Source organism: Anser cygnoides, chromosome 6 (assembly GCF_040182565.1).
Source record: "Anser cygnoides isolate HZ-2024a breed goose chromosome 6, Taihu_goose_T2T_genome, whole genome shotgun sequence".
NCBI lineage: Eukaryota > Metazoa > Chordata > Aves > Anseriformes > Anatidae > Anser > Anser cygnoides.
Genome location: NC_089878.1, coordinates 13,856,099 through 13,871,932, shown reverse-complemented (window position 1 = coordinate 13,871,932; position 15,834 = coordinate 13,856,099). Strand labels below are relative to the sequence as shown.

General features: G+C 38.5%; 1 protein-coding gene across 9 annotated transcripts in view; it reads right to left on the bottom strand.

Moving 5' to 3' along the window:
• Positions 1–15,834, bottom strand: part of DIP2A (disco interacting protein 2 homolog A) — a 114,654-nt gene that overhangs the window by 15,788 nt on the left and 83,032 nt on the right. For 4 of the 9 annotated variants that reach the window (XM_067000009.1, XM_067000007.1, XM_067000008.1 and 1 more), the window contains 12 exons: positions 11,567–11,703; positions 10,328–10,408; positions 9,709–9,836; positions 8,487–8,601; positions 7,167–7,368; positions 6,508–6,617; positions 6,283–6,363; positions 2,938–3,061; positions 1,990–2,111; positions 1,539–1,650; positions 1,238–1,347; positions 628–758 (listed from right to left, as the gene is read on the bottom strand). In XM_067000009.1, the coding sequence (XP_066856110.1) occupies positions 628–758; positions 1,238–1,347; positions 1,539–1,650; positions 1,990–2,111; positions 2,938–3,061; positions 6,283–6,363; positions 6,508–6,617; positions 7,167–7,368; positions 8,487–8,601; positions 9,709–9,836; positions 10,328–10,408; positions 11,567–11,703 (1,453 nt within the window). Of the gene's footprint in view, positions 1–627; positions 759–1,237; positions 1,348–1,538; positions 1,651–1,989; positions 2,112–2,937; positions 3,062–6,282; positions 6,364–6,507; positions 6,618–7,166; positions 7,369–7,515; positions 7,603–8,455; positions 8,602–9,704; positions 9,837–10,327; positions 10,409–11,566; positions 11,704–15,834 lie in introns of those variants that run through there. The other 5 variants (XM_067000012.1, XM_067000013.1, XM_067000010.1 and 2 more) reach the window with 4 other exon arrangements.

Sequence of the window (15,834 nt, the reverse complement as noted above, 5' to 3'; positions counted from 1 at the left end):
ATTGCCTGCCTAGCCTTGACCTAAGAATCAACATCACCCTGGCAGCTTTTACTGCGGACTCAGAGCTATGAGGAAGCATCCATGCTCTTTGGCTCCCACCTCACTCACACTCAGTGCCCCTCCTCACTCTTCTCTCACCCTCTCCACAAGCGCCCAATATCCAGCACAGACTGTGTGCCTTGCAGCAAACGCCACTCACGTCTGCGTCTAGGAAAAGCGCCTGTCTAAATCTGCATGGCGAATGAGAGGAGAGATTTGGTAGGAAAGATATTTCTGCAAGGAGCTGACAGATGGAATAGGAAACATGAACATTGTTCAGGGGAGAAGTTCAAAACCATCAGAGGAGATAACCATGACAACACTTAAGTTCCTTTTTTCCCCCCCTTGGATTTGGTGTCTAATTAATTCCACTTGCAAAACCAAAGTTACTTAAGTAACTGACTGACTTAAATGAACTCTTTTACTACAAAATGTATGTTGTTATGAATGTTGTATGTTGTTATGAAATGCCTATAAAAACTTAATCTGGGGTTACTCTTATAGTCTCGTCCACTACAACTGGCTGGGATTCTACAGAAGTGAGGAGAAAGATGGGGACGTGAGAAAACCTATGATTCAGTAACATACCTGCACAAGCACCATAGTGCAAATCCCAAACCACAATAAGGGTCAAGGCAGATGGCAATCTGACGCGAAGGGTATAGCTCACACTGTAGCTTTATAGAACGACATAAGGCACTTGTAGCTGCATGTGACATCTGTAAGAAGAAAGCAGGCTGTCTTCAAGGATTTTTTTAAAAAGGGGTATCACATTTAATACCAACAGAAATTTTTGTTGTAGAAGATACAGCAACTGGTAGTGATTCTTTTTACATGCCCATGAAACAGGAAAGGGATACGAGCCCAAATTTTTAGCTACTTTTCAGGCTATCTGTAAGTGATATCTGTGATGTCAAATAATGTCAAGGAACGTTTAATATTGCTGTGATAAATCACAACTGAAAACATTTGTGAACTTCACCACAAACACCCTCCCTTTAGTCCCCTCAGTGATTCCTCACATACAACCAGGTAGGAATGAATGCTTCCAAAAAGTGCATCAAGAAACTTTAATGTCATGCAAATTTTAGAACAAGCCTTTTGAACACTAAGATGACCCACTGGCAGGAGGAATGAAAGTGGAATATGCCAATATATAAGGAAATTAAATTTAACAGTCTTTTTTCAAGTACTCTACCTTTACTCCTGCTAATATGCCAGTAGTAGACACGCTGAAGTCCAAATATGCCAACATATCTGGAGATGCAGGTCTGAAAATATTAGCCAGCTTCTTTTTTGGCATATCATCTAGAGAGACCACAGGATTAAAATATATCTTTACAGAATTAACACTGGATGCTTTCTATAGGTTCTGGATGGCTATGTCAATGCAATGCAAGAGACATCCATTTAATTAGGCAGCTATGGTATAACAACAACAAAAATCAGTCTCCAACCTATATACATTTTATTTTATCTAGTGGGCAAACATTCTGTACCTGTATCCAAAATAGTGGGCCAAGTCTTAATATCTACAGCTGCCGCAGCTTCCTTGGACTTCAGCAGTTTCATTATCACTTGTGTTGTAAGTATACATGCAGACTTACTGACCTGTAAAAGCAAAACAAAACAAAACACAGCATTAAAAACATTTGTGAAACCAGTTAACGAATTCTCCAGTAATTTCATATCCATGCAAACGAGATAACTAGTAAGCTCAATACATGAAGAAAAGTAGTGGAAGTAAAGCAAAATAATTTACAACAGCAGAAAGAACATTTTAAACCAGTTCTAAAAAAAGTATTGATTGACTCAGTCACGTCACACTGATTTTTCTTCTGGCTTGTTTTACATTGAGTGTGGCAAAATAATTTATCGGGCAATGTCACTATCTGCATCAACTGACCTACACCCACCACAAGCATTAAAAGAGAAATGTCTTATACATACCTCTACAATCATTTTGACAGTGGGCAGAGTGGTAGCAAGATTCTGTGGATGAGGTGGGCGAACGGTGATAGGTATACAGCCAGCATATAAGCAGCCATAGAAAGTCGCTATTAAGTCTACGCCTGTAAAGAGTATTTGTGAAATTAAAGCTATTTTATCAGAACAAAAGGCCAAACCCTTTCTGCAAGATCAAAATATGCACTGAGAAATCTTATTTTATTAAGATGTAAGGATTTATCACAAAGGTCTTTTCAAAGCAACCGTCTGTTCATGGCCAAACCCAATCCTGTAACGTTAAAATAATTTGTATTTGAGAGTTAGCAAAAAGTATTTAAAATCTAAAAACTTTAAAATTTGTATAAATTTATCGTCATGGACAGGTAGCATAAACAAAATATATAAAAAAACAAGGTACTGTAGGGTTATGAAGATGACTCAAATTCTTTTAAAAAGTATTTTTTCACAATTGTAACTATGAAATACTCAGTCATCCTACTTTTAGAGGATTTTTTTTCCTGCGGTACACTTGTAAATACACACTAATAATGCAAGTCTGAGGTCCAGATTTCACTTCTGTAGACAGTCATTCAGAAAAGAACAGGTGGTCATGAAAATACCAACACTGACATCCTTAATCTTACTTTCCATGGATACATATCCAGTTTTATTCAATTTTCTGAGGCTGAAAATCCAGAATTTTTCATGTGGTTTAGATCAAACTATATTTGCGTAACTGTCCAGACATCTGGAGTGGTTAAATAAAAAGTTTGGTAAATTCAGTCTGACATTTGGAGAAGCAGCTTATTAATAAAACTAGTCTCTTCCTTGAAATGTTAAGTCACTACCCTATATCACTATATTAAAAGGATGTTTGAATGTTTTCTTGGCAACAGCTATTTCTTTTCTTATGATGTCTGGCTTTGGTTTTTCCTGTTTGTGTTGCCTTACCTGGAGGATAAACCAGGGCTACATGGTCACCAACATTCAGTCGTCCTTTCTCCATCAGTGCAACTGCCACTCTCTCTGCTCTCTTGTGCAATTGTATGCATGATGCAGTACTAGTTACAGTGCCCTGCAGAGAACAGAGGCAACTTCAGAAAACTTTGCAGAAAACATTTTGACGCTGACTAAAGTACATGCTGCAGATGCAATGTTTCCATTTCATTGCAGTTGTTTTAACAATGCAGCAGATTTAAAGACTCAAAATATGCTTCACATTTCAGAAATTGGTAATATGAACTTTTAGCATTTTAGAGAATTCTACAGATATTATCAGAAGCAGTTCTTAAATGTATTTGGTACCACAAAAATAATACCTTACAAATATTTGAAATTTATAGTCCAAGGGAGAAAAAACAGTAGTATCACAGTTGTTTTAGCAGCAAGTGAAGCACTTCATCTGCTTTGTTTCATTTCAGAGTGTATGAGCATGGGTTACAGAAAGCTATCAATCAAACATTGTTTTCAAATTGTTAATGCTACCCTGACTACAGTGCTTTCCTCTTATTCAACAACTCTTTATTCTATTTCCTTATCTCCTATTACCTTCTCTGAAGATTGGTAGTGACTGTAATCATTTCTGTTCTACCGTGTGGAGAAGGGGTCTAAGAAAGGGACCCATATAGAATCATAGAATGGCCTGGGTTGAAAAGGACCTTAAAGATCATCTAGTTTCAACCCCACTGCTCTGGGCAGGGCTGCCAAATGTATGTATCTGGAGGCACTGTCCAAACTTATGTTTACACTGTGAGATCACACAGTGCATAAACAGCAGAGCCCAGAGGCTTTGGCTCTGCTGTATCATAGCTAGGCCATAAACCTTAACGGTTTCTCTACATTCACAACAAAAGAATAAATAATCACAAAATCTTAAGTCAACCACAGAGCTTCTGGAACAGAGAAGGCAGGTATGCACCTGGTCAAAAACTTCAAATTACAGGCAATTAAATCCTACCCTCCTATCTCCTTCCAATGGCACTTTATCCAGGTGTACATACAGTGGCCGACTAAGCAATCAAACCTCACAGCTGTAGGTTACCTGAAAGTTACCTTTATCTTTCAGGAATTAGGTGACTATGGAACTACTCTACCATACACACCTAAATCTCCAGGTTTTGCAATTAGCATTCTCAGGAGTGTGAAGAGAACTCTGCAATGCCTTTGATACAGATTTGCTATTAAAGGGACAGAGAAGCAACCAGAGCTGCAGTTCGTATGCACTGTCACTTCTACATCAGTGCATCTCCATGTTGTCGAAAGCACATTTCCTGCAACTATGTATTTGGACAGTCTTCAAATGGAAACAGCTGTATCTTTGGATTACTTAGGCATTCACAAAAAAGTCATAGAGATTACTGAAGGCTTAATCCAGATTTTGATGTGAAGACAGTGAAGGTCGTTTTGCTTCCCAGTCTTAGGAAATGACTTATCCCTTCTGAGACTACAATCTGATATAAGAAAAACTGGTAGGACAACCACCTCAGAGGGAAACAGAGACTTAAATCAAGCCTCCCACTATACAGATAAGGATTATCACAGCAAATGTCTGTTACATAAGTACCCAGTTTCACATCCAAAACAAGCTGCCTCAGCCCAAGCTGTTTGATCCAAAGCCTAATCTGATGCAGAGCAGCACTCGGTTTTACAAGAAAACTTGCTGAAGTGCAAGTCTGTGAGCTAATCATGCACAATAAGAACAGTAAAATCAGACAAGTGAGATGGGAACTTTAGCAGCCCAAGGACTTGGGAGAAAAATATTGACATGAAAAGGTATGAAACAGAAGGGTTTCTCATGTGGAGTGGTGAACACACTAATGTTTAGCATTGCAGTTTATTAGTCCGAGCTATTTATGGCATGTGTTCACCATAAGATAATTTATATGTGCTTAAATTCTGTATCATCTTTTTGCAGAGTCTCCCTTTGTCTTTTTGCAAAAAGTAAAAGTTGCCTGAACAAAGTGACCCAGAAAGGGACTTCTTCACGTTAGAAAACTTTCCTCTTTACCCTGAGAGGTAAACCAATTCTACAGATGGCTTTTAACTATAACCATAATGAAGCAGTTTCACCATAATAAAGAAGCTTCTTATGCTACACCAGAGTCTCACGAGAAAAGTTAGAACTTTGAACCATGTCCTAAACCATTTTGCCTGTCTGAACAAGAGACCCAAAGGCAAATCCCTTACTTCACAGGACTGTTGCTGGACCTTCTGGAAGCCCATTTGTTATCTCACATATCTGCGGTACAGTACAGCACAGGGTAGACCCAATTTGTCACTGGGCTGTTATCATCATTGGAAGAGTAGCTAGTGAGTACAGGCTCAAACCAAAATTGACTCTTGGAGACTAATCTTGCCTCCTGGAAAGAAAGGAAGGTAGAACAAGGGGGGAAAATATGCCAGAACAGAAGCAGAAGAATCTAAATCATCTGAATATTATGAAACACACAGCAGTACTGCTCCTCAACCTCAGGGATGCTGAAATACTGAGGAACATAAAAAAGCACAGTTTTGGGGTTTTTTTACACCTCCTTACAAAGTGTTGGATGCTTGGGGTTTGTGTACACTCCAAAACTACTGATAGTCAAGTACAGAACAGAGTGACTACAAGCAAATATGATCTATCTGCTAAGAAACAAGACTGTTGCCTTGTCATATATCATAAGGGCTACAAAAGCCCTAAATAATATGTATATATAAATATATATACACCGCCTGTGCTCCAAAATTGAAGCATTTACTTATTCGTGTTTGAGTAACATCCTTTTTAGGGGGGAAAGGCTAATAAAGACAAGGCATCAGTGTCTCCTGAAGAGTATGCAGTGCTTCTGGAAAACAGGACTCCAAAGCTGTTCCGGGGGCTCTCTGCCTAGGCTCTGTATCTTCTAATGAAAAAAACCCTCCAGCTGTGATTTCCTCTTAGCCTTATGCTCAGAAACAAAGACAAAACTGTGACTTCCATTAATATGACGGAAGTTGTTTTCCAGCAGGAAACACAACTGCTGCCATGTTTTTAAGTTAGAAATGCAAAACGCACACTAGAATTTTAGACATGGAATAAAATTCCAGATGTAGAAAAATTATGCTGCTTTCTAACCACCAATGATTTATATTTGCTTCAGAACCATGACATCACGCATTAAAAAATAACTTGAAGCATTTTAGGAAAAAGACTTCTATTTGTTATTGTCTTAGAATTCTTGGAGATCTTGGAGGTCTTTTCCAACCTTAGTGAATCTAATTCAAACAATCCTTTACTGATCTTGACCTTAAAGTAAAATCTAAGATGCATTTCACCTTGGAATTCAACAACAAGAAGAGGGGATGATCTGGAGTTGTCTGAGCTCGCCACTGAAGAACATCTGCTAAATACAGGAACTGAAATAGAAAAAGAATAATAGAAAACATTCAGATTCACTACAAATGCCCCATGCTTAGTTTCAGCAGAACACCATGACTGTTCTTCCCTAACTCTGAAGAAACCAACTCAAATATTTAATATTACTAGGATGCTTGAATTACCTTTCTTGCCTGATCATTATCCTCCAACTGGGTAACATCTCTCCCTGAGGCTTGTGCAATTCTCTTTCCAGCAACAAGGTTTCCTACTATCATTGAAGCAGGACCAACATCTGCATTTTAAAAAACAGTGCAAAATAAGAAAAATAATATGTAATAAACATGCAACAATCAATAATTCAGACTGCAGATTGCTAGAAATGCCACTTGGAATATAGACAGGAAAAGATGAAAAGCTAAAACCAAAGATCATATTCCATAGAATAAGAGAGAGGAGGATAATATGGTACACTAAAGCAGTCTAGTACTGACTCAGTAAGCTGTGGTCTATTTGTACTTCTGTTCTCTTATGTGAGTTACAGTATGTAAGAAGACTCATCTGTGCAAGATTGCCAGTACTGGAACAATTTACAATATAGTTATGGAAGCATGAAAATGGGACATGCTGTCTGCCTTTGCATTTACCTGGGATTCAAGGTAGACCATAACACCCCCACTGAGCTCTAGGCTGCTCTCACAACACCGCTAGCTCTGCCAAGTTAGGCATCTTGAAGCCATCCAAGATGCACAACCCTGAGCTCTCACATTGCTACCAGGTCACTCTACAACATGCCCTCAGAAACAGATACGTAGACCTAAGCAACATGTTCTGTTTCACTCACCTGGTTGTTTCTGTCGAGGCTTAGGCAGGTTAGTAACGCAAGTATGTGGACACATCAAGACATTACAAGGGTGCAGAGCACCTTCTAAAAAGCGCTGCTTGGTTTCTGAAACATGAATTCCTCCAAGTGGTGCCTTTGGCAAAGTGTTGGCTGGCACCAAGGCAAGACAGTAGACGCCCACTTGGTGAATGCTATCAATTGCCTTGATGGAGAGAAAAAAAAACAAACAACAAAATATTCCACATTATCAACTGGGATGTAGATAAAGCAAGAATTCTAGTCATTTAATAACATTAAAATTTTTACTTGCACCATAATTTGCAAATAAAGGGTCCAATTCTGCACTCACTGAACTCATAGAAGTTGTGCCATGACTTCAATGGGAGCAGGAGCAGACCCAGGACTTTGCTTGTGCACGCTATCAATGGGAAGCCACCTGCACATCAGGGATTAGGAAAGTCTCTTAAAAGTGGGCAACAAGTGCAGAGATTTTAAAAAGCCAAAACTATATCACAGCAAATTTAGCACGTATGGCACAATCACAAAAGCACAGTAGAACATAAAACCACAAAAATAGGAAGGGAAACATCTTGCTGCCTAAAACTTAGGTGTCCATTTTAGCTATGACACTTTTAAAAACAGAAATAACTAAATTTTCTCTTGTGAAAAACAGCTTATTACCAGGTATTCCCTCCAAAAAGATTAAAAACTGAAATTAGACAGAAACTGTAACTACAGAACTGCGTTATGCTTAAGAGGTATCTATCTTTTTTCCCTTAATTTGTCCCCTCACCAGTCTTCTTCTATAACTGTGCTCTCACTTTTTACTTCCTTATAACTGCTCAATTCATTCCGAAATCCTTAAATGCAACTACCAGAATTCCACTCCCTCCTGACCCCCAAGGAAGCACAATACAGTAAGCAAGGGAAAAAAGTTTTCACTGCTTACTGTTGGAGATGTAGAATAAGAACATTAGTGACTTAGATTTTAGGGTCTGTTTTGCTAATTGGCACTAAGTAACCTTAAACATTTTCAGTCTTAACGCTCCCAGCCAGTATGAAATCAGCAGAAATACAAAGAATTAAAACAGACAGAAACTGTCATTCTAGTAATACTAAGTTCAAAAACATTCTGAAAAGAAGTCTTACTTTTTACAAATTTTTTTGTTAACTGTCAGCTCTGAAACACATTCAAAGTCAGCATATTGTAACTCTAGTTACACTGAAAGATTTTTCTTATGGAAAACAGATGCTCTAAGATTCTCATTTCATTCATTAGCCTTATTCACCTGGAAAGAGAGAAAGGACAGATCTGACTACCTGTAGAACCCTGCTCATCCACTGAAAACTATCCTCCTCTGATGCATCAGGGCGCTGCTCTGCCACAAGCACTATTCGATCATCATGCAAAACGGTCACAGAAAAAACTGCTATCCTAAAACGCAAAGGATAGAAGAATGATAGGATGCAACATATGATGAACATAGCATGGCTTATTATAATATGGCAATGACTGCAATCTTCAATGGTACTGCTTCAACACATACAAGTATTATTCATGCCAGATCATTGCAAAACCACAGACAAATTTAGAACAAATGCAAGTTTATTTCTGTAAAATTCTATTGGGTGTCAAGTGAATTTGCAGTCACTAATGTAGTATGTGTTTAACATGGGCAGGTTCCATACATGCAAGGGCTAGGCAAACCTTGCCTATATAGCTCCATCATGCACACTAAACCTGTTGCTCTTACATACTTCATCTGTCCTGAAAGACAACAATTATGCCAAATTACTGGCTAGCATGTCTTGTGATGTTTGCACTGATGAATACTTACTCCCCTTTTGTGAATTAAATTAGTTTTAGGCTTGCAACTTCTAGGACAAAATATTAATCATGTCTTAACCAGGTATCTGCCATTATTTTTATGACATGTGAATTGAGCAAGTGATGCAAAAATGAAGAGAGCTCGACTTTGTGAGTCGGTAATAGTTCTGTGTCACTGTCACAGCTGCAGAAGAACAACACTTGAACTAAAGGATTCTCAACTGAAGAGCAGTAAGGTTGTTGATACAGCACACACACTCTTTGAAAGTCTTTCAACAGCACTTCCAGTTTGTTCTTTAGAAGGTTGCAAAGCTCTTCCCTAAGCCACTTTGCATAAGACTGCTTGGGTGGACAAAGGGGAGTTGTATTTTACATTCTGTATCAAGCTTCATTTGACTGTCTTCAGAGAAGCTTTGAAAGAAGTTTTAAACAGACACTTAAAGTTTGATGTTTATACTATCTGAAGATAATTGTAAATTATACAGAAATCTAATATGCAAGAAGTAGGATGTCACTATTTGTCTTCCAAATTAGTAGTGACAGCCGAGTTCTTATTTGGCATACCACAACCTAGTGCTATCTTTCCTGGAAAGTACACATGTAAAAATTCACATGAGGAACTCCCACATACACTATATTGCTTGTTCATTGCTTGCAGATGAAAAAAGAGCAACGAAGTTCAATCAATGATGGTGAAGTTTATAATATACTCACCTTCCCCGGTAGACAAATTTCATCGGTTCTACTGCTAATGCTGTGGCTACTACATCATCTGCATTATGTCTGCGACCACTAACTGTCATTAGGCCATCCAATTTTCCTACCACAAACACCAAATAGTCCTGAAAAGAAGACAAGATTAGAAAAAGAGAAGGAAAAACCTCCTGGCAATATGCCTGACTAAAACCAACGATATTCACAATATTGGTGAGGTCACTGCCCTGACATAGAATTGTGCTCAGTGCATCTATGGTCACACAGGAGTCAGCTCGCTGCCTACATGGGCTGCACAGCTCAAGGCATATAGACACTGACTGCCAGCACGGACTTGAAATAGTATCACCACAGCTGCCACTAGTCAAGAGGCAGTTGAAGACATGGGCCAACTATTACTGAAAATAAATGAAAATACTGCTCCCTTAAGGGGTAGATGCTAGCTTGTTTCACCCTGGCTTCACTTCATCTGCAAGCTGTCATAGGAGCTCTTCTGTTCTGTTTCCCCACTGGCAACCTGTCTCCTCTTCGTTATATACCAGATCACTGGGGTGGGCATGTGTCATTCAGAGGTGGGAGTCAGGAAAAAGTGAGGCCAAAACTGCTCATTCACACTTACAGGACCCACAAAGCCAAGTAATCCTGTTCTTGTAAAGGGTTGATCTGAAACAGGCACACCGGTGGCCGTCACTGGAATGGCCTGAAAGAACACAGAAGAAATATTCACACACACAGTAGTAAGAAAACTAAAGTTAAAATACTTTCTGCCTCTGTTTCATTGCAGCTGAAAAAATCAGCTGAATAATTACTTGATGACAACATTCACTATCATGTCAAGTATGAACAACATCTTTTAGAATAATGAAGAACACACTAGTCCATCTAACTCAGGTGGTTTCCTTGCCTTTTTTTTTCTTCAACTGTTGCATTACATCAGGTATCTCACTGGCTAACAATAGTGCTGAAAGCTAAGGTGTTTAAGATGTTAAGATTAGGCAAACTGGCAGAAAGAGGCTTTTTTGAAAATGAAGACCATGGTCAGGATTTCTCTCACCTCTCTGCTAGAATTCCATACTTCAGCCAAGTCTTCAAATTTTTGCCCACTGCAATACTACTGCAAGACTACTACTTCCCCTCCCTTTTTGCCAGAACAGCGAAAAATTGAAATTAGGGTACCACTGTGAGGAAAAATCTGGGTAGAAAGAGCTCTTTTGCTTTAGCTTGAGAAACTGTAACGATTATGACTTATATCCTTACTCTCTCTTCATCGAAATACCCAGGAACATAATTTCACGTATCCGAACTTTTTGGCATTCTAAGCATTGTAACAAACAAACACTAGAGTTCACTTTGAAGAGTACATACTACTTGCAATACACAAATGAAGCTTTTTCAGTAATTTATTTTATCTGCACAAATGCAAATTGACTGTATGAAGAAGCTCACAAATACCAAACTAACTTCTCTCTGTCCCAAGCTATGCACCAATAAATTGAAATATCTTCAGGTAACTTTACATAAGACTTATGGGTTAATGCAGAATGGAGATAAATTTAAATGCCAACACGGACACAACACTGGATTGCAGAATATATAGGCAGCTGACTGCCTGCTGATGGTCCTTTGTATTGTGGTTATAAGAGAAGGAATTTCAAGTTCTGACATGAAGAATGAAGGACAGTGTATTTCACCATGGCTTTTTATTTAAAAAAGGAAAGTAATAAAAAATAAAAAGTGGAATAAATAAAAATGAATGAATGAATAAATAAATAAATAAGTGGAAGAAAAGATAAGATTTTCAAGAATAAATACCAGAGTTACAACAATTGAACTGTACATTACACAGAGAAATACAAACCTCAAACACATTTTTGGTGATTCCAAGAAGGCCAAAATATGCCATTCCAGTTGCACCTGAATTCACACATATTTCTCCAACCTCATCAGCTTTACACAGATAAGGAGTCCCATCCACCTTCACGACACAAACATTTGCTAAAGGAGAGGAAAAAAAACAGAATCATAACATTGGTATATTTCAGCAACTGATACAGAAGTTACTTGGCTACTGGTAGACAAATAAAAATTTTAATATAATTTATCTACCAGCTACAGAAAAAACACAGCATGCAAGAGAGCTCTCTTTCTGACAGCCTGTGCAATATGATCTCCAAGATGAAAGATGCAAGTTTGCAAATGCATTTTTTTTTAACAGCGCTTCACAGCCTATGTATCAGCTGCAACTGACTCCAAAACTGTAACAATTGCTTTTCAATATGAAGGCAGGTGGCTTCTTCAAATTAAAGCTCATGTGAGAATAAAGATGAAAAAGAAAAGATATTAAATTACAGACATACCACTCCTTTTATTTTATTATTACACTTTTGTTTTCATAGTATCATACCTTAAGTTATGTGAGAAACACATTAGAAATGGAGAGAAAATTAGGCCATTATATTTTCTCACTGTCAGGTCATGATTTTTCTGCATTATGTCCCATCTTCTTTTAAAGCAGTCTTCCAACTACCATCTTTCAAGAGAGATGTCTCTTGCTGAACCTAATCCCATGACTACACATTATTTGTTTCCAAGCTTCAGTGTGATGACTTCATCTTCTTCAGTGTGACAACTTTCTTCAAATCATTAGGAGTATTTCATTTCATAAAGGTCCTACTACTATTATCCTCCTGTTACTTAGAAGAAAACCAATTTTCTTCTGAAATCTCAGATCTTCCAACACTGACATTTTCTTATTTTTAATCATGGAAATACACACTTGTAAACCAAATGTAACACTGATCTTTGCTCTGGCCACTGGTTATATATCTGACTTCTGAAGCAACTGTTTTTTAGAAGTTTCTCTGGCAGAAACCTTTTCTCTGGCAGACCCTTTGCTTATAGCGGTTGGGATTTGTCTCTTCCCATCACCAACATGAAAAGAAAAAGGATAAGAAAGGAGAAGGCGCAACAGGGCATCGAAGTTTAGCTTACCACTTACAGACAAGATTAAAAAGAAATCAAAAAGGTCATCTTAGCCAATATGAAATAAACAGAGCCTTTGAAAAACAACACAAACTATGCCATGAATTAATTTTCTGCCCTTTCCCATTGCACCTGCTTCCAATCTAGATTATCAGATTATTTTGCTGTCAAGTGTACTATATGTAAAAAGGAAAGATTTCTATCAGGACCCTTTCAATGTTTTGGACATGGAACATATCTCAGATATGAAACCTAGATAAGGCTGACAACAGCCATTATGAAGGAGTGCATTACTGCATTCCAATTTAGCCAGTCTTAACTCATACTACATATAGCCCTTACTTTTACCATTGTTTAACCAGAACAAAAAGAAATCCTAAGTGGAACATAGCACATTTTATCTGAAATTATCGCATGATACAGCGAGTTCTGCTGCAAGCATGGACCAAGTTGCTAGTTGATAAAGTGATTAAGGACATTGTCAAGTCTCAGTGAAGTATTCAGTCCTCAACAACTTATGTCTGAACATGAAAGACAATAATTCACCCTACAAGTAGACCAACCTCTAGATCATCTTGGTTTCATAAAAATTAGATAATTTTTAGAACAACAGATTTTTATTATTAAAGAGTGTGGGACCCTGTGATATTAACCTTCGCTGACCAAAGAAGGAGACTACATGGTCAATGGCTGGTACAGGTCCAACTCCAAAGTAGAACAGGAGTTTCAGCTGCTGAAAATATGTGTGAGCTACGAGGTTGGAAAGAACCACCAGTTCATAATTTAGTCATTCAGAAAAGCTCACTAAAAACATTAGAAACATTAAAAAAGGCAGTTTATACCTTTGTGACAAATTGAAACAGATACTTTATTACCACAAGAAATACTAATCTTCAACTCATTCACAAACACAGAGAGCACAGCCGATTAGCCTGCGGTTCTGAACTGATGCTCCATCCGTGAAGCCTAAGGACAATCCTATCACCCTGATCAAGTCAAACAAATACTTACCAGTAACCAATGTATGACATAGGTAGTCTACACATACATTCTAACAGCAGGCATAGTTCTGCCTTGCCATGTGTTACTGCAAGGTTTTCCTTTTGCAGTACCTGTAGAGCCTGTACTTGGGCTTCTTTTTTTCCTGCTTCATGTGTGCTATACAAGAGAGCGCATCTACCACCATTTCAGTCTCTCAACAGCATCGCATCTGAAAAAGAATTAGAGAAGGGAAAGGTAGATGGGACAGGAATGTACATGTGGACTACACATCATGAAGAATACTGATTACTGGTAGGAAAACTTTCTTTCTTCAAATGAGTCCACATGTACATTCTTACAGATGGAGTCTCAGGAGTTAGCCCTGCCACGAGATTTCTGGCAGAGGATAAGAATCCTACTGTGCAAACAAATGACCGAACTGATACCCCTACTGAAGACTTGACTTAGCTTTGAATATTTCAGGTATAGCACCACATGAATGTGAGAATGTTGGAGGTCTGCACAGCAGATAGCTACAACAGAAAACTACTGCCACCAAAGATACTTGATATGTGTTAGAAAGTGCTTTCATTCCATTTTCATGGTTTCATAGCAGATCCATATGCAACTGTTACAGTGTGCCAATAGTGGAATTCCAGGATCTTCTTGTAGGAAGCAAGTCTTCCTGAAAGGCCTGGGGCCATGAAAATAAAGAGAGGGCCCTCCTAGCACTGCAGGTGTTACAGCTTCTGTTATAGAAGCAGGAAACCTCAGGAAAAATAACAAAAAGCTAGGATAAAACACCTCTAACCACCACTGTTGAAGGCACTCGCAGTAGTTCCAGAGAAACCTAATCCTTGAAGAAAACAGCATATGAGGCTGTTCAATGGAAGGACCTGAATATTTTCCCACTCTTCTGGAAAGGGCATTAGGCATAAAGTAAGGGCATTCATAGACAAAGATGAACAAGAATCTAGACTCTAAAGGTGGTCATGCAAGTATCCAGAGCACAACATTTAAACTGGAAGAGAACATCTCATCGTAACTGTACCCATCACCACAGATCTCCAAAAGTAGATCTATAGTGGGAGGATGTTGTGCTGTCACATGACAGTCTGAAGCCAAATGGAACAAAGGACTGACTACTATGATAAATTCTGAGGGCTAAGATGGAATACTGTTTCTTCACATTCGCAATGTAAGGAATAAGACTAAAAGCATCATGAAGTTGTCCTGTAACAGCTCCTTTCAAAAATCAGTAAAAGGCACTGAGATATAGGAACTAAATTTTTCTGCAATGAAGAGGCATCATGATAACCACCAGAATCTGCATAAATGTTTGCTGAGACACAGACATCCACAAACTGATGACAAAGCAAGCATCCTAACATCCTGTTCTTTTTGCAGAAGCTTAAAATCTGGCTCCAACCTAAAATTTTCTGTTTGAATGTAAGAAAGTAACTGCTGCAGCACTTTTTCTATGAACCAGGTTTTGTATGATTAGGAGCTGTACGGATATAGATGATCTGGATTAGATAGGGTTATTCTACTGTCAAAGAAACAATGTGAGGACAATTTCTGCAAAACAATGGAAATGGTAAGCAGCAGGGAGGCAAAACTGAGTCCCCCTGACCAGCCACATCCTAGTGTAAGATACTATAAGCTTCCAAGATGATAGGTGACATGTCAGTTGCATCCCAATTGATGGGAAAGTTGGAGGCTGAAAACAGGAAGAAGAGAGGTTTCGTACTCTCACTACCATCTTTACCAGTCCAATTTGAAAAAAAAATGAACTAAAGACCATTATGAGCCAAATACTGCTTCTTACCAAGGTTGGTTCCGAGATAGAAAGCATGCAAAATAGCCCAAGCTCATCAACAGGTGAGACGAAACATCATCCTTGCAGGAGCTACATAGGAGTTTTCAGGGAAATGTGTACTAGATTCTCTCCTACAAATTCCCAAGCTATCTTTCATGCGGACATTTCTTTGTGGATGCTTGCACTTCCCTGGTAGCTCTTGTGATTGGCATTCATGCTAGATAATCAAAGTGAACAGCCAAGGCAACTGAAGAGACTATAGCATCTAGAGTGGCCTATGGGTTAAACAGCAGCAACATAAGACATCATGCTGGTGCTAAGGGCTCTGTCTTATTTGCTGATTA